Source organism: Lissotriton vulgaris, chromosome 4_2 (assembly GCF_964263255.1).
Source record: "Lissotriton vulgaris chromosome 4_2, aLisVul1.2, whole genome shotgun sequence".
NCBI lineage: Eukaryota > Metazoa > Chordata > Amphibia > Caudata > Salamandridae > Lissotriton > Lissotriton vulgaris.
This window is the reverse complement of record NC_141692.1, coordinates 10,405,623-10,424,443: the sequence shown is the minus strand read 5'-3', so window position 1 is coordinate 10,424,443 and position 18,821 is coordinate 10,405,623. Positions and strand designations below refer to the sequence as shown.

At 48.9% G+C, this 18,821-nt stretch overlaps 1 protein-coding gene across 1 annotated transcript in view; it reads right to left on the bottom strand.

Moving 5' to 3' along the window:
* LOC147718119 (E3 ubiquitin-protein ligase TRIM11-like) overlaps nucleotides 1-18,821 on the bottom strand; it is a 75,912-nt gene that overhangs the window by 39,619 nt on the left and 17,472 nt on the right. Inside the window, exon 3 of the mRNA XM_086919244.1 lies at nucleotides 11,755-11,985. Within this exon, the coding sequence (XP_086775370.1) occupies nucleotides 11,755-11,985 (231 nt within the window). The remainder of the gene's footprint in view (nucleotides 1-11,754; nucleotides 11,986-18,821) is intronic.

Below are 18,821 nucleotides of genomic sequence, written 5' to 3'. Positions count from 1 at the left end.
TTAACTAGTGCTCGGTTGTCAGGTTACGAATTGACCTTGTTAGCAAGTCATGTACATATAAAGAGATGCAGCACGTTGAACCCAGCCACGTTGTTGCCGATTTCAGCTGAGACAGATAATGACGAACAGCACAATTGTTTCCTTAGGACTGAGGAAGAAACGAAAGGGAGGATTGACCTTAGCGATACTCCTCTTCCAGAGTGTGATGGTACTTTGTGGGTTGATGGTTCGTGTTTTAAGCTTCCGAATGGTGATACGACTGCGGCATATGCTGTTACGACTTTGCATACGATTGTTGAAGCTGCACGTATCCCACATAACTCAGCGCAAGCAGCAGAGTTGATTGCATTGACAAGAGCGTGTGTGTTGTCGAAAGGGAAACGAGTGAATGTGTACACCGACAGTCAGTATGCTTTTGGTGTGGCTCATAGTTTTGGACGTTTGTGGCGTGAACGTGGGTTTTTGACTTAGCATGGAACAAAGATCCAGCATGGGCAGTTGGTGAATGAACTTCTCCAATCACTTACTTTGCCATTGCAAGTAGCGATTGTGAATTGCAGTGCCCATAAGAAAGTGACGGATGATGTTGGTCGCGGAAATGCGTTTGCGGATGAAGTTGCGAAAGAAACTACGAGGAATGTGATGAGCCGAATGTATGTTGCAGGTCCGGCGAGATGGGTTCCAGAGAAAAGTATGTGTGAAGATACGATTGAGAGTGTGAAATCCATCCATCATTGCTGTATTAGAACGGTATTTAGTCTCCTGTATTGCCTGTTTTCCTGTAAATTGTTTTTCTTTCTGTATTGCCTGTTTTTTAGCCGCCGTTCGTCCTCCCTCCCCGCTCCCCGCTTCCCGCCACTGCTGCTAACCCCGCCCCTTTTTTCCTTCTGTACCCTCCCCGCTCCCGCCTCCCAGCTGCTCCGCCCCCGTGCACTTCGCCATATATGGCGACCGTGCGAACGCGCAGCGGTCACGCGCAGGGGGGCGCCGATTGTGCGCCGAAGGCGCACCAAAGGTAAGCCCGTCTACGCCCGTCTGCGCCTGGACCGTGCCCAGTGCCAGGACCCCTGGCCCTCGAGGACCCCGGCCCACCCGCCTGACGTACTCCACCGCCACCCTCATCGCACTCAACACCAACCGAATCCCAGGATGCTACCGAGCCACCCCACGACGCTCCCACTGACCCTTCAGCTGCCTCGCCTGCAAGTTTACCTGCGTCCGGACCTGCCTGGCACCAGCACCTGCCAAGCCGAACACCAGCAGCAACCACCTCAAGTGCATCCTGCTCAACACCCGCTCCGTCCACAGACACGCCATCGAACTCTGGAACCTCCTCGACACCACAGCTCCTGACGTTGCCTTCCTCACGGAGACCTGGATGAACGCCTCTTCAGCTCCCGACATCGCCATCACCATCCCGGAGGGCTACAAGATCACCCGGAGGGACCGCACCGCCAACCAGATGGGAGGAGGCATCGCCATCATCCACAGAGACACCATCCGCATCACTACCAGCACCGACGACACCCTTACCACTGCCGAACACCTGCACTTCCAAATCCACACCGACCCGAAGACCACCCTCAGAGCCACCCTGATCTACCGACCCCCGGGACCACGCACACAATTCAGCGAGGACATCGCCGACTTCGTCAGCCCGCATGCCCTCCCCTCCGCTGACTACATCCTCCTGGGGGACCTCAACTTCCACCTGGAGAACAACAACGACCGCAACACCACCACCCTGCTCGACAACCTCGCCAACCTTGGACTCAAGCAACTGGTGAGCACCCCCACCCACCTCGCCGGACACACACTCGACGCCGTCTTCTCATCCAGCCACGCCACAGAACTCCACTGGACGGACCACAGCTGCGTCCACTTCACCTTCAGAAGAACGACGATCCACCACCACCAGCAACAGGTAGCCCGCAGAAGCTGGAACAAGATCACGGCCGACCAGCTCGCCGCCTCCCTGAGCCAGCACCCTCCTGCCAGCTCAGCGAACCCCAGCCAGGCCGCCGACAACCTCGCGAAGTGGATCAGCAACTGCACGGACGAACTCGCCCCTCTGAGGACCCCGCCCAGCAGACCCGGCAGCAAGAAAGCCCCATGGTTCACCGACGAACTCAAGAGCTCCAAGAAGAACTGCCGAGCCCTCGAGAAAGCCTGGAGAAGGGAACCAACACCGGACAACATGACCACCCTCAAGCTCGCCACCCGGAAGCACCACCAACTGATTCGCACCGCCAAGAAAACTGCATTCAAGGACCGGCTAGACAACCACGCACACAACTGCAAGGAACTCTTCAACATCGTGAAAGAGCTCTCCAACCCCAACGCAGGAAGCAACGACATCACCCCTTCGCAAGACCTCTGCAACTCCCTCGCCTCCTACTTCCACAACAAGATCGTGGACATACACAACAGCTTCAGCAGTCAACCAACGCACGCCACGACCGCAGCAACGCCTCCCACCACCACCCTCCGCGCCTGGACTCCGGTCAGCACCGAAGACACCGTCTGCATGATGAACTCCGTCCACTCCGGATCTCCGACAGACCCCTGCCCCCACCACGTCTTCAACAAAGCGGACGCTGTTATCGCACCCCACCTGCGGGACATTATCAACTCTTCCTTCGACACCGCCACCTTCCCTGAGAGCTGGAAGCATGCCGAACTCAGCGCTCTACTCAAGAAACCCACAGCGGACCCCACCGAACTCAAGAATTACCGCCCCATTCGCTCCTCCCGTTTCCAGCCAAAGTCATCGAGAAGACCGTCAACAAACAGCTGGCCGCCTTCCTCGAGACAAATGGATCCCTCGACCCCTCACAGTCTGGTTTCCGAGCCAACCATAGCACCGAGACCGCCCTCATCGCCTCCACCGACGACATCCGAGCCCTGATGGACAATGGAGATACAGCGGCCCTCATCCTCCTAGACCTCTCTGCGGCATTCAACACTGTCTGCCACCGCACCCTAGTGCAGCGCCTCAGCAACGTCGGAATCCAGGAGAAGGCCCTGGAATGGATCATCTCATTCCTCGACGGAAGAACACAGAGAGTCCGCCTACCACCGTTCAAGTCAGAGGCCACCGAAGTCATCTGCGGCGTCCCTCAAGGATCCTCGCTGAGCCCCACCCTCTTCAACGTCTACATGAGCCCCCTCGCGGCCATCGCACGCCAACACAACCTCAACATAATCTCCTACGCCGACGACACCCAGCTGATCCTCTCCCTGACCAACGACCCCGCCGCCGCCAGAGCCAATCTGCACGAAGGGATGAAAGATGTAGCCGAGTGGATGACGACCAGCCGCCTGAAACTGAACTCAGACAAGACGGAGGTCCTCATCCTGGGCTCCTCGCCCTCCGCCTGGGACGACTCCTGGTGGCCCCCCGCCCTGGGCACCGCACCCAAACCGACGGACCACGCACGCAACCCGGGCTTCATCCTGGACTCCTCCCTCTCCATGACCAGGCAAGTCAACGCCGTCTCCTCGTCGTGCTTCAACATCCTACGCATGCTACGGAAGATCTTCTGGTGGATCCCCACCGAGACCAGGAAGACCGTCACCCAGGCCCTCGTCACCAGCCTACTGGACTACGGCAACGCCCTCTACGCCAGTACCACCGCCAAGCTCCAGAAGAGACTCCAGCGGATCCAGAACGCCTCAGCCAGACTCATCCTCGACATCCCACGAACCAGCCACATCTCCGGACATCTGAGAGACCTGCACTGGCTCCCCATCAACAAAAGAATCACCTTCCGTCTCCTCACCCACGCACACAAAGCCCTACACGATCAAGGCCCGAGCTACCTCAACAACCGAATCAACTTCTACGCTCCCAAACGCCACCTCCGATCAGCCAACCATGCCCTCGCCGCCGTCCCCCGCATCCGAAGAGCGACAACAGGAGGAAGGTCCTTCTCCTACCTGGCCGCCAAGACCTGGAACTCCCTCCCGACGACCTGCGACTGACCCAAGACCACCTCTCCTTCAGGAAGAAGCTCAAGACCTGGCTGTTCGAGCAGTAACGGCACTCCCCCCCCCCCCCAAGCGCCTTGAGACCCTACGGGTAAGTAGTGCACTCTATAAATGTCCTTGATTGATTGATTCAAGCTGAAGCTACAGAAAATGAGTTGAATGAATGGAGAGAAAGTAAGGGTAGATTGGATTCGAATGGTTGTTGGACTGATTTGTCTGAACATCAAAGATGGTTGTTACCTGATGCGTATGTGCTTCCAGTGGTTACAATGGCTCATGGAATGGCACATATTAGCATGAAAGGGATTTGCAAGTTGATGGCTCGGGTTGGCAGAATACAGGAATTCCCAAATGCGCAGAGAATCTGGTTAAGAACTGTATGGTGTGCTTTATGTACAATCCTGGTAAGGGAATTCCAACACCAGCTGGTCATTTTGCTCCTCCTACGTATCCGTTTGAGGCTTTGCAGCTAGATTTCATCCACATGGAGAGGTGCAACAACCTGAAATATGTTTTGGTGGTTGTTTGCTCCTTCTCTAGATGGGTGGAAGCTTACCCTTTGAAGGACAATACTGCCTTGTCCACAGAGAAAGCCTTAATCAAAGAGTTTTTCCCTAGGTTTAGTTTGCCGAGAATTATCTGGAGTGACAATGGGAGTGAATTTGTGGGTCAAGTGATGAAGAGAGTATGCGAGGTATTAGGAATCCGGCAGAAGTTCCACGCTGCAAACCACCCCCAATCAGCTGGTTTAGTCGAGTGCTATAACAGAACTTTAAAACTAAAATTGGCCAAAATCCAAGCGAGCTCTTGTTTGCAATGGCCAGATGCTTTACCTTTAGCGCTCTTGTCCACTAGAATGACTGTGCATTTGCGAATGGGTTTGAGTCCGTATGAGGTTGTGTTTGGTCGCCCGACAAACATTTGGGGCGTGCCAAGACCAACAAAGTTTAGTGATCTTGAGTACCCTGTGTTGCTTGATTACTTGCACGAACTGACGGCTAAACTGCGTGTCTTACATCAACAGGTTCACGATAGTCTGCCACAGGCTTCCGAAGATCCAGGCCACGCCATCAAACCCGGTGACTGGATTTTCATCAACAATTTTCAGCGGAGCAAGAACGATCAGCCCCGTTGGACAGGACCACATCTAGTTCTTCTGTCTACACGTTCTGCAGTTCGAGTGCAAGGCAAGAAACACTGGATCCACGGAGTACACTGCAAGCGGGCTCCATTGCCCTTGCCGTACGACCGGTGGGTCCAGGAAGGACTCCCAGACTCTGAAACAGAAACTGTGCCACGATGTTTGCCATTCAGCGATGCCCGTTTGATTAGAACAAACTCTGAGAAAGAAAGTGACGATCTCTTGCAAGAAGCTGTGCCTTCTTTGAATCGATTGAACACTGCTGAGCCTGAACTCCTATTCAAGGAACAGACATTGCCTGGGAGAAATCGTTATAATTTGCTACCAAGAGTCGTGGGACTAATAAAATAAATAAAAGTTTTTACGATTTTTCTGTTTGCAGGTTAACTCTCCACCGAGGATCTACTTATTTTTGTTTTTCGAACGGCCATCCGGGTTCAGCTGTAGGGTCGCGGTTGCCAAAGTCTTTGTAGTGCAATCCTGAGACACTAGGTCGAAGGTTCTGGTTGGCCTAAGGGAGTTGCCCTGGGTTGACAGAGGCATTCCTTAGCATAGAACACCCTACCACCGCGAGCAGCATATTTAGTGAGGATGGATTTCTTCGAGTTGGAGAGACCTGTAGAGACAATGAGTTTTAAAAGCAAGATACACAAACTGATTACCCGGAAAAGATTTTTAATATTGTGCTTATTTATGTTATTGAGTTTAATGATATTTGTAATTGGTTAAGTGACATTCTCTTTTAATGTGACGTTTGTTCCCACTGTGCAACCTACACCTCCACCTACTATTTCTTCTCATTCTTTTCACCCTCTGCCCGAACATGAAATAGTCAGAAGAATGGAATTTGCTAATAATTCCTTTATTCAGCTTTTGCACCAACACCAACTAGTTATAAACACTACGAATTGTTGGATTTGTGGACTAATGCCCCACACGACCGATAAAGGTATTCCGTACTTGGTTTTGCCTTTCAGCATAAATGGTTCTATTTGGGCATACAGAACGATGTTCATTTATTATGCCCATAGTGTCTATCCCCTACGTTCACCGAAAGTTAGTCTGAAGAATAGTGCTTTACCTAGAGGCATAGTCGATATGGTTAAAGGGACTAATCCAGTTGAGACTATTCCGAAGGACGAGAAAGAACCATACAGTGGTTGGGATGTTACTGGATATGGAGTTAGTCTGAGTGTTAACCAGCGAGCGAAAAGTTCTCCACCGATTTAGATAGTGCCTCATCAGGGTCGCTATTGTCTGCAGGGTACTGGCAAAAATCCGAAAGCTCAGTTAGGGAAGAGTGTCTGCACTGAGACTTATGTATTTACGTCTCAGACTTCCCCAGCATTTTTAGCTGCTATGGGTACTTACTTTGTTTGCTACGACAAAGCGTACACATGGTTGCCCCTGATTTCTCGGGCACATGTTTTGTTTCCTTTCTGTTGCCTCCCACTTTTACAGCTGCAGCAGATTACCATAAGACGAGAGTTGCTAGAGGTGTCTCCAGTGAGGAAGATACCGCAGGGCAAGAGTTGGGATATTTCTTTAAGGGTTTTCTGCCGTTCTGGGGACCAATGGCAAACAGCAGGAACATTCGCCAGTTGACAAGAGTGGTTGAGTCCACCATAGTTGAAACTGCCGGTGCCCTTAGTAACTTGACTGCTGAGCTCCAGTCGGATAGACTTATGACACTTCAGAATAGAGTTGCTCTTGATGAAATACTTGCAGACCGAGGTGGAGTATGTAAACTGATCCAATCGAGCTGTTGTGTTTTCATTCCAGACAATGCCCCTTCTGTGTTTCAGGCCATTTCCAAGCTACATAAGATCTCCGATTCTATTCATATAGACAAAGGAGATTGGTCGTTGATGGAATGGTTTTGGGGATTAATATCCACTTGGGGATGGAAGATTCTGATGGCCATTGGGATGATCTTAGCTATCCTTTTCCTGTTCTGTCTCTGCATACAGTGTGCTCCTGCTATATGTGGCCATTGTGCTACTTCATGTGCGAGGAGACCGGTCCAGAGAGAGGTACTAAGTACTAGGATGATGCTACAGCAACATCTTGATGATCTGATGAAAATAGACCTAGATTCAGATTGACATGAGTTTGGGTTTGTTGCCTATGTAAGGGCAAAAGGAAGGTCTGTAGTTCCGTAGTTTGAGGGTCTGTGGTTCGGTGTTCTGAACCCATTCAATAAAGGTCGTCGGGAATAGATGATTTTGGTATCAGCGAACCGCAAATGATGAGTGTGGTGTGTACGAGTGTTTTCGTCATAATCGATCAATGAGAACACTATGTATTCAGGGATTTCGTTTGAACCCTCAGGTTCCATTTTGTGTACGGCAGCCATTTTGTGTGGTTGCCCTCACATAGGCCGATGACTACGGCCAAGCGAGCCCTTGGGACACGTACACCTTAGCTGACTTCTGTGTGACCTGGCCGAACTAATTTCCTCGCCCGAAGCTGACCTCGCTGAGCTAGTTCCTTGTTGAGCAGCTGGTCAGATAAAGATCAAAGAGCAGGACATGCCGAGGTTTACAGTACACTGCACCCACCTTTCTATCTTGTTTCCAATCTGTTTCTGCTCCTTCTTTTACAACATAATCGCTAATTTGGGTTGAGGTTTTATGATGGGTTTGTCCGGCCTGATTGAACAGGTTATTGGGATGTGTTTAGTCATTTCTGGTGGGCTGTACAACGGAAAATGGGATTGTCATCATGTGCTACTTCTGAAATGTCATTTTTTCATTGGTCAGTTTATATGCTAGTCTGGAATGTTGCCTAAGGCTTTATTTTTGGCATAAAAGACCATGCCCCGCTCATTGAATTTGTGCAGTCTCCTGCGAACCACCCGTGTTGTGCTTCGTAGATCTCTCTTCCTGGTTGCAACCAATAAACTTGGTCTTTGACTTCAGCAAGAAGTGTCCCGTGTCTCTGTTTGCCAAGACAGGGGAACTCGAAGGCATCGGGCGTTTTCCCTGACGCCGCTGGGCTCTAAAAACCCAGTCCTTCAGTTCACGCATTAGCGATGAAATGCTCTTAGCCATGTTATCCACCTCCCATTGGATAACATGGTTAAGAACTGGTCTGAGCAGGCGTTAGTTTTTGGAGATAGCAGGAATATTTCCATCGCTAAGCCTGCCTTGCTAATAGGCGATAGCGACGTTAGCGACTGCTTTCAGTCGCTAACAGGTTGGGTATGCCCACTTTGCATGTCATTAGCGATAAATATCGCTGACATGCAAAGCGGGCCCCAAACCGCTCGCTATCGCCTATAAGCTGTTGCTAACATCAGTTAGCGACAGCTTGCTAATAGAGCGATAGAATTATCCCCGCTTAGCGGCCGGCGATAATTGCCTATGGCCCCCCTTAGTAATATACCCCTCAGAGTTTCCAAATACCGGTCAGAACCTATTCGGACTGACCGAACAGTTTGCTTTCTGAACAAGGACAACATAATCGGTTGGTCGGAAATGTTTCCGACCGGGTCCAAAACATGGGTTCCATCTTGGTTTAGGGGAATCCGACTCCCATTCAGAGCCTTTCCGATTGATATCGTAATCAGCCCCTTATATGTTATATATAGAATACAGCTCTTTCTGCTTTGCTGGTGGTTCCTCTGATCCAACACTGGAATGTCTTGGGGTCGTTTTGCACTATACAAATTATATAAATAGAAATACTGAATTTTGTACATATTTTTTCTGATTAATAAAAGAAATAAGGTTGTGTAATATTTTTATCTTTCTGAACATAACATATTTGCATTAAACAATTATTTTGGACCCCATTAAGGTTGCTCAAGGATAATTTAGTACAGAGCTCAATATCTTAGCATTGCAGATACACTTAATTGAGGACTTAAATATTTTCAGTAAAAGCGGCGGTAATCCTTATTTTTGGAAACTTCACAACCCATCATTAGCCCAACTAATGTCTGGAAACAACATTTTTTTTAACATTGTCATTTATATCTGGTACCTGAATAAGATTCACGCTAGATGCTGGAAACAGGCCTGGGTAACGCCGATTATAAAAAAAACCCTCCCTAGACCCCTCTAAACCGGAGAACTACCGGCCCGTTTCATTGCTCCCATGGGTCGCGAAACTAGCGGAAGCCCACGCGAACAAAATTCTCAGTGATCATATGGCAAAAAACAACATCCTGGACCCCTCCCAGCACGGGTTCAGGCCGGGCCATAGCACAGAATCCGCACTCCTCACCTCCACGGAAAACCTACGGGAAATTATGGACACCGGTAAAAGTGCCGCGCTGATACTGCTCGATCTCAGCGCGGCCTTTGATACGGTCTCCCATGCCATCCTACTAAAACGCCTTGAAAACATCGGGATCGTAGACTCGGCGCTTCAATGGTTCCGATCATTTCTAACCAACAGATCATTCAGGGTATCTGCCCCTCCGTTCATCTCCCAACCCCAAGACATAGGACAAAGAGTCCCACAGGGCTCTTCCCTCAGTCCCTCCTTGTTTAACCTATATATGCAACCCTTGGCGGAGGTTGCCAAGACATGGGGCCTCACAATGGTGTCGTACGCCAACGACACTCAGTTGGTCATCAGCCTCAATGAGGCCCCCTCTCCCGATGCCACTAGATTCAGGGATGGACTGACTGCCGTCGCGAAATGGATGACAGCAAACTGCCTCCAACTCAACGGTGGCAAAACCGAGGTGCTGATAATGGGGAAAAACAGTGACAACTGGAATGACCTCTGGTGGCCCCAATCACTGGGCCCAGCACCCCCCGAAAACTCTAGCAAAAAATCTAGGAGTGTGGCTGGACTCTACTCTTAGCTTCCAGTCGCACACCAAAAAAGTTGCCGCAACTTGCATTGGTTTACTGAGAAGTCTCAACCCCATCTTAGGCTACTTTGACTCCAAAACGCGACAACTTATCGTACAATCTACCATCTTGTCCAGGCTGGACTACGCGAGTGTCCTGCTGTTAGGAGCAAACAAAATTGAAATAAAGAGATTCCAACGGATCCAGAATGCGGCTGCAAGGGCTATAGTAGGTCTTCCTAGAAGGTGCTCGGCGAGAGCGACCATTCACAAACTACATTGGCTACCCATCGAAGCCCGCATCCAATTCAAGGCCCTCATATTCGCCTTTAAAATCCTGAAGAACGAAGGTCCAGAGCTCCTCCGTTCGCTGTTGACCCCCTATAATCCCAAACGGAATCTCCGGTCCAAGGGGCAACATCTAGCCATGGTACCCCACACAAAGTTCTGCCGCATCGGAGGGCGTTCCTTCAAACTACTGGGGGCTAAGTTATGGAACTCCCTTCCCCTCCACATCCGATGCATCCACAATATGTTAGCCTTCCGCAGAGCGACCAAAACCCATCTCTTTCCCTCCTTGTAGGTCTCGTCTCTCGTTTCAGATGGTTGTGTTATGGTTCTAGCGCCGGGACGCCCTGTTGCTGGGGCAGCTGTTTGCGCTTTACAAAACAGATAACATAACATAACATGCTTTTCTTTATCTTGTTTCTTGCAGTAGCTCAATGTTTTCTATTTGCGTTTTTCGTCTTTGTAAGAAATTGGGTTGTTAGTTGACTAGGTTGTGGGCCGTGATAAAGCAAAAGCTACAATCCCTGGCCGGGTAAGTCACAAAAAGTCACGTAGCTTGGCACAAAAAGCAGTCATGCTTAACTTAGAGGCAATGTGTAAAGTATTCCTGCTGCACACAAACAGTAATAAAGTGAAAAAACACACAAGACAAATCCAAAACCAATTAAGACAAATTGAGTAACATTTAATTTAATTAACTATTTCATACCACAGCAATAGAAATCCAACCAACCTATTGCTGTACTTATACCAGTTTTTAATTGATCCACTATTGCTGTTTGGCAGAGTGCCACTGTACAATCTCTAATAAAACATTCAGGAAGGGATGATGTAATGTAATTAATTACTTATAGAGCGCGACTGTCACTCCGCTAGGAGTATCCTGGCGCTCTCCGGGAGGGAGTGAGAATAACCAACAGATTACTAAATGAGTGAGAGGGATTATTCATCTGGGGCAGTAAAGACCCACGTCTTCAGGGCCTTCCTAAATTGGGATTCTGCGTTGAACAGCCTTAACTGGAGAAGTGTGGCTCACTGGTTAGAGGAGGCAGACCTGGAAGCAGAGGTCAGCCCGGGACCAGGGTTCAATTCCCCGCCTTGGTGGGTCTTGGGCTCAAAAATTCCACGGACTCGACAATTCTCGCTCGGTGCCTACTCGATTCATGGGTTCACACTCTGCGACTCTGGGCAATAGCTTGCTTAATCTCCACAACGGCCCCTCGCGGCGGGATGCCTGGCTTTCACCTTGTGGATACCCTGCCGGGGTTATCTCACAGGGGAATACCAGGACGGGTTACCTAAGCAAGCGCTTAGATACCGGGTCGGTGATTTGCGCTATATAAATACATGTACATTTACATTTACATAACTGTGATGGAAGTGAGTTCCAGGCTTTGGTCCAAAGGACTGCCACCGTTTTTCCTCCTTTCCGTTGATGTGCAGACAGAAAAGCCATAATTCAAAAACATAGTGATGAATGATATTTTGTTGGCTAATTCATTTATTTATTTTTGAATGAGACACTCACCTCCAGGAGCTCTTCTGCCGGCTGCTTGCACTTCATTTCCAGCTCTGTTATCAGGTTTTTGAGTAAGGCCACTTGATTAGATAATGTAGTTATTTTTCTTCTTTCAGCCATGATTATTTTCTCTTGCATCTCTTTCAGTCTCTTCAGCAGAGCATCCTCTTGTTCCTTCAGGAGTTGGTGAAATCCTTGAAACTCAGTCGCAATTGTCAGCCTCTCTTTTTCCAACTTATTCTGTGAATGAAAAGGAAAGTAATTCAGTCACTACAGATATCTGCTGGCATTGATGAATCATTAAATCTATATCCATCTGTTTGCACTGGAGATTGGTTTCTTCTTGTTTCTAAATTATGCTGTTGCTTTTATCCCCTTACATTTAATTTCCAAACTCCTATCAACATATCAATATAACTTTAATTCAATGATATTCATTGAATATTATTTTTTTTATTTCCTCACCCTCTTAATGAATTATTTGGGTGCCGTCTTACAAAATGTCCAATGGCATTTGAGTGATTTTTCCCCAGAACACGCAGATGAATATTACTAGGAGAACAAGCTTGGTTGGAAATATGTTTCACCTCATCAAATTTGAAACATCATTCTAACTGGACAGTAATTCTAGAATTAGATGTCAGTAAGTGTGGAAAAACATACCAATGAATATAGAATGGGTACGGAAGACAAGCAAGCGCGATATGATGATGAGGTAATGAAATTGTGTTTGAATTGGAATAAAGTTGGAATACCAGAGTTTACAACTGGGAAATGTGACAAGAAATGCTTCTCTGTGAATAAATGTCAAGAGGAAGTTAATTATAGAGGGAAATTGATTATTAATAATTTGATATATGTTATACATTTGCAATAAATTGAATATACGCCTTAAATCATTACAAGTAATTTTTAAGGATATTTCTCCGTGATAAGTGAAGGAATGTATTCATTGCATGCAAATGTTTCAATAAAACAGATTCATGTAAAGTTTTGTTCAAAGTTCTGATGGCTCTCATATGAAATACCTACATGTTTGAATGAATGTATGTTATTCATGGAAAGAAAAATTGACATCCATGCATGTAGGTGTAACATGAATATAGCCAAATCGTCCAATAACCTGAGGAAGGCTCAAAGGTTGAAAGCCGAAACTATGAATTCATAGTTGTTAAAGTAAATGAATAGAACATGTAATAAGAGAAAAGAGTGCAGATATATCTTAAATGTGAAAATGATTTCGCAACAAAAGGAACACATTCTCCCATATAAAATGTTTTAAGTGGACTATATAAGAGTGGAATGCTTTGTTAAGTTTGTGTATGACGTTTTTATGATGTTCCTAGAATACAGTGAAATATAAAAAAAAATATTTTGATCTGAACAAATACATATAAATAAAGATTCATCTAGATAGATTGACCCCAGTATTCATTAAGGAACCTAAATTAAGGATATCATTTCTTATCTAGATTTATTGATCTCCCTTGATATCTACATTATTATAAGTACTATGTTATTGCGTCAATTCGTATTGACGAGTCGTTAAAACAATAAAAGTTTCAAACACACATGTTAACATACTGAAACAGTTTGTAGTAATGTTCAGATTTCATTTTCCAGACAAAGGACCTGATTTAGATCTCAACACCGGGCTGTGGCTGCGATGGGATTGAGGACTCCACAAATCCAGAGGTCTTCTGTTTGCTGTATTTAGATGTATATTCGATACGCAGAAGTCTGCATAGGCGGTGGTCTTTTGGGCTGGGAAATCACCAACCATCGCCATCTCGATGGCGGGCCAGGCCGAGTATATTTGAATGTTCCCGTTGGGCTGGCTGTGTCCTGTCAGCAGAGAACTGACCGGGGTAGACCATGGTGGTGGGAGACAGATAAGTAACTTTATTATATACGTTAAACGCATATATGTTATTATTATTTTTTTTTTTTTGTAAGACGTTTATTAATGATTCATAGAGCAGTACATATAGCTAAGCCTACAACCCTTGGGGCCGGCTGCAACTTTGCGATGTGTCGTAAAATGAAGTGCAAACAGAAGAAGGCATATACCTCCGCCTACTATAACATCATGGGAAATGTCATGATTACGTCATCCGCATCACATTTGCTCATAGATCAATTGTGCTTTTAAGTGACGTCTTGTTTTATCTTTTTATAAGTAAATAAAAATGTAACTCTGTAAACTTAACAGTTCGTAGCAACGTGTCCCAACTTGGTGGCTGAGTCATCTTGTAGCAATCCGGCGTCCGCCGTACTGAGACTCATAATGTTCACTGACAGACCCTGTATGCATGTCATTGTGGTAGGAATATGTAGTACTCGTGTTCAGTCTATCTGTGTCTCTGTGCACGCCGCCGGCTCAGATCATCAAAACCCCTCCGACCATTGGTACATTGGGTGTTGTGTTATGTGGATAAGCAGCTTAGCCCGATCTTGTGTTGGGGAGACGCATCGTGTTTCCAGTCGCACAACTGTCCGGGCATCTAAGCGTGTCTCCCAGTTGTGGCGTTCGTGTAAGAAAAAAGCTGTAAGTGAGAGACAGGATACCAAAAACAAATAAACGGGGGAATATAAATGGGAGGGAGTAGGGTGGGAGAGTGCACATGAGGGGGCTGCGCCCTGAATGGGGACTAGGTGGTTATTGTTTCATGTCATAGACAATTGTGACTTCGTGTGGGCGGGTGCCCGGACCTGCGGTTCACGTGGTGGTCGTATGCCACATTCAGTACTCAATACAACAGGAGGGGGGGGCATCCTCCTACAATCTGCAAGCACCGCATTTCCAGTGTTCCAGGCGTTTTTTGCGTCGTGTAGGGGCCGTGTTGTCCGTGTCTTTGGTGTCCCCACATCTTCTCCACCTGTGTGTTCCCATATGTGGCTATCCCTAAGTGAGCCCTCTGGCTGTGCCCTCTTTCTGGAGGGAGCTCAGGATGTCATCCCAAAGCTGCACGATTGGGAATTTTCGTAAGCCCGCTATCTCCTCTCGGTGTAGTGCCATGCTTTCCGCCCTAGCCCAGTTGGTGAAGGAAGCGTACCAGTATTTAGGGATTGGTGGTTCTGACCTTTTCCAGTGTTTCGTGATTAGTCGTTTGGCAGTGATAAGGCCTAAGTCCAAGAACCTGGCTTTTATTTTATTGAGTTTGTTTCTTTTGTACAATCCCAGGATACAAGCCTCCCATGTGTGCGGCAACCCTGAGCCAGCGCTGCTTGTCAGGAGCGGATGCACCTCTCCCCAGTATAAGGCTAGAGAAGGGCAATGCCAGAGCATGTGCAAAATGTCCGCGCCTAGCAGGCTGCATCTGGGGCAGGTGGTGGTGTTAATCATGAAATACCTGTTGATTTTGTCTAGTGATAAATATGCCTGATGTAGTATGTAATATTGAATTGCCCGGAAGCGGGAGTTACGCGGGACGTTCACGGGGCTGGCTAGAATCATGGTCCACTCTTTGTCCGTCCATTCCCTCCCTCTGAGGGCCGCCCACTTGTCCCGTATCGGTTGTGTGGACCGCTGCGTGTGCAAGAGTAGGGCCTGCGCCAGCCAGTGGATATTATGGGAACCGTTGCCCATTACATGCAGGTATTGCATTAGGTGGTGTATCTGCGGTTCTTCCTGGATATCGCCCCAGGACTCCGTATATGCCCGCAGTATAGACGCATGTAGCAGGAACTGCCCCGCCGGCAGACCCGTACCCTCCGTCAGTTCCACAAATGGTAGCATAACTCCGTCCGCATAGAGGTCACCCATGGTTTCCACCCCAGCCCTGGACCAGCTCTCTAGGGCTCGCAGTGACACTGTTCCGCTCCTCCTGGGGTTCCCCAGCAGGGGAAGCGCGGGGGCGTAGGGTTGGACTTCCCGGGTCAGCCGTAGGCTACGAAGGAAGCATTTTCGGGCCACAGCCATGTGCATTGGCAGTGGGCGGGGTCCCTTAGTTAAGGGGTGGAACAATGCACACACCTGCGTGTGTGTCCATACATATGTAGCGGTGGCTGTGTCTTCTAAGTGTTTGCCGCTCAGCCAGTGTGTTACCCATTGTAGCTGTGCTGCCAAATAATACAGCTCTAGGTTCGGGACTGCCAGCCCCCCTTCTGTAGTTGGGGAGTAGAGTTTCACCAGAGCCACTCGGGGGCGCCCTTTGTTCCAGATTAGGTTGCGTACCATTGATTCTAGTTCACAGAATATTTTAGTAGGAACATACAGTGGGACATTGGCGAAGTGATAGAGCAGCCTGGGCAGTGCTATCATTTTGGCTAGTGCTACACTACTGGGCACATTCAGAGGCAGTGTCTTCCAGAAGTTCATCTGGGCTCGCAGCTAGGATATAGCGCGCACCAGGTTGCCCTCCAATATGTTCTGCGTGTCCCTGTAAATGTGCATCCCAAGGTATTTAAATATAGTGGGATACCACGTGAGTCTGGCGCCCCCGAGGCGCACGTCACACTCCTGTGTGTCCGGGCTGAATGAGTATACTCCGGACTTTGTCCAATTCACCTTGAGCCCCGACATTGCTTCAAATGACTGGAAAATTTCGGCCAGTAAGTCCGGCACAGCTGTGAGGTCTCGCACATACAGAAGCAAATCGTCTGCGTAGAGCGAGACTATATGTACACCGTCCGCCAGCGGGATCCCCCATTCCGCTCCCCTCGTCCTCAACAACGCCGCTAGGGGCTCTATGGCCAGGGAGAAGAGAAGGGGCGACATGAGGCAGCCCTGTCGGGTACCTCTGCGCACCCGCACCGCCTCCGAGAGCAAGCCGCCTGTCCGCACTCTTACACTGGGCTGTTGGTAAAGTAGCCCAACCATGTCTGTATATGCATCGCCCAGGCCGAATCTGTCCAGCACCGCCCCGAGGTAGGGCCATTCCACGGAGTCGAATGCTTTTTCTAGATCCAGGACCAGACAGCCCGATCTCAACCAATGTGAAATGGCGGCGTCCTGAATTGGGAATAAGCGGCGGATATTGCGTGAGGTGCTTCTCGCAGGTACAAAACCATTTTGGTCTTGGTGAACCAGGGCTGGGACCTCAGTGGCTAGTCTCCGGGCTAATAGAGAAGTGAAAATTTTGTAGTCTGTGTTTAACATGGCCAAGGGCCTGTAGGAGCCCATGCATGTCCCTTCCTTACCTGGTTTCAAGAGGGAAACCAGGGTAGCCTCATTAAGTGTAGCCGGGAGTGCCGAGTCCTCTATAGCGGCATTATACATTTTGAGCAGCTACGGAATCAGTATGTCTGAGCATGCTTTAAATAACTCGGCAGGTATGCCATCCGGGCCGGGTGATTTGCCGTTGAATAGGGCGAAAATAGCCTTGCGCACTTCCTCTTGTGTGAATGGTGCCCCCAGTTCCCCCTGCTGTGCGTTCGTAAGGGAAGGTAGCTGAATATTCGCAAGATATTCTGCTATAGTTTCAGATGAGACCCTCAACTGTGACCTATATAAGGCCTGATAGTGTTGTGTAAAGGCCAGGTGTATTTTACTCTGAGTGTACACTATCTCTCCTTCAATCGTTCGGATGGCAGACACTGGCTCAGTACGGCACTCTTGTTTGACTAGCCAGGCCAACAGTCTCCCGGGTTTATCACTGTATTGATGCACACGCGCCGAATGGGCTGCATAGTTGATGTGTTGCAGTCTTTCCAATAGCGTTGCATGTTCCTCATGGGCCTCGCGTAAGTGGTCGCCCGTGCCCATCACTGCTTCCTGCTCCAGACGGAGCAAGTCAGCTTCCACCGGCCGTAGGTCAGCCTCTAGCTTTTTTCCCATGCTCCCCTGTGTGCCCAGGCAGTGCCCCCTCAACACAACCTTGAAGGCGTCCCACTCAATCTGCGGGGAGGACGCTGTGCCTGAGTTTTCTGTGAAGTATTGTGCTACGCAGGCCTGTATGGAGTCTCGGAAGGGGGCGTCCAGCAGTAGAGCCGGTTGTAAGCCCATGTGGGGATGGGTGGGTGGGGGCGTTCCCAGGCTATTTGCAGTGTGTGAGGGTTGTGATCCGAGTGTGTTCGGCCAAGATATTGAGAGTCTGTTATGTGCGGCAGTAGCTCCGTTGACACCATGAATCTATCCAGGCGGACTTGTAGCGCATGCGCCCCTGAGTAATAGGAGTATACTTTGGTGTTTGGATTGTGGGCTCTCCATGCATCTTTTAGGTCCCACTGTGTCGCCCACTTGGTGAGAGCCCTCGTGGCTCCAAGAGATTGCGCATCAGGCCTGGGTGGGGTCGAGCGGTCTAGTGGAGTATCTAATACCGTGTAATAGTCCCCCCCAAGAACCCAGGGGATTCCGTGCCAGGGCGCCAATTTCTCTGAGATGCGTGCTAGGAAGTTCCCCTGGTCTGTGTTTGGGGAGTAAATGGATGCCAATACCACAGGCTGCCCATCAATACGGCCGTTCACTATCACATACCTTCCCTCTGGATCCGCATGGGTAGCTGTCACTGTAAAGGGAGTACCCAGCTTCACCCATAGTAGCGCCCCTCGGGCAAAAGAGGAGTACTCGGTGGCATACAGTTGCCCTCTCCATCTGCGGCGCAATGCGACCACCTCTGCCCTGTTTAAATGCGTTTCTTATAAAAGTGCAATGTGTGTCTGGTGCCTTTTCAGGTAGGAGTATATTTGATAGCGGCGCACCGGTGTGTGCATGCCTCTAATGTTCCATGTACAAATTTTTACTATAGACATTTTACCAGTGTAAGCATCCCCCCCCCTGTGACCATGAACAGCTGCCTTACCCAGGTCCATTGTGTCCCTCCACTCAGCTTTCCCATGACCACCCTCCCCAGTGCATTCAGCAAAGTTCCGGGAAACATTAAAGGGGGGGCAAACAATTAACAACAAAAACCAACTGTGGGTGTATCCCACCGAAATACCAAAGGGGCAGTAGCGAAACAGGCCACCATCCATACTCTTGTTAAAGAGGGACAACCTTTCAAGTCTAGGGGGTAACGTGTGCTAATCACAGTCTTGGCAGTTCAGTTAAATAGTCAAAGAAGGAGATCAGTGTCCTTCCCCGGGCCATACGAGTCATGTATCAGGCAGCCCCAGTCATTGCTTCAAATGAACAC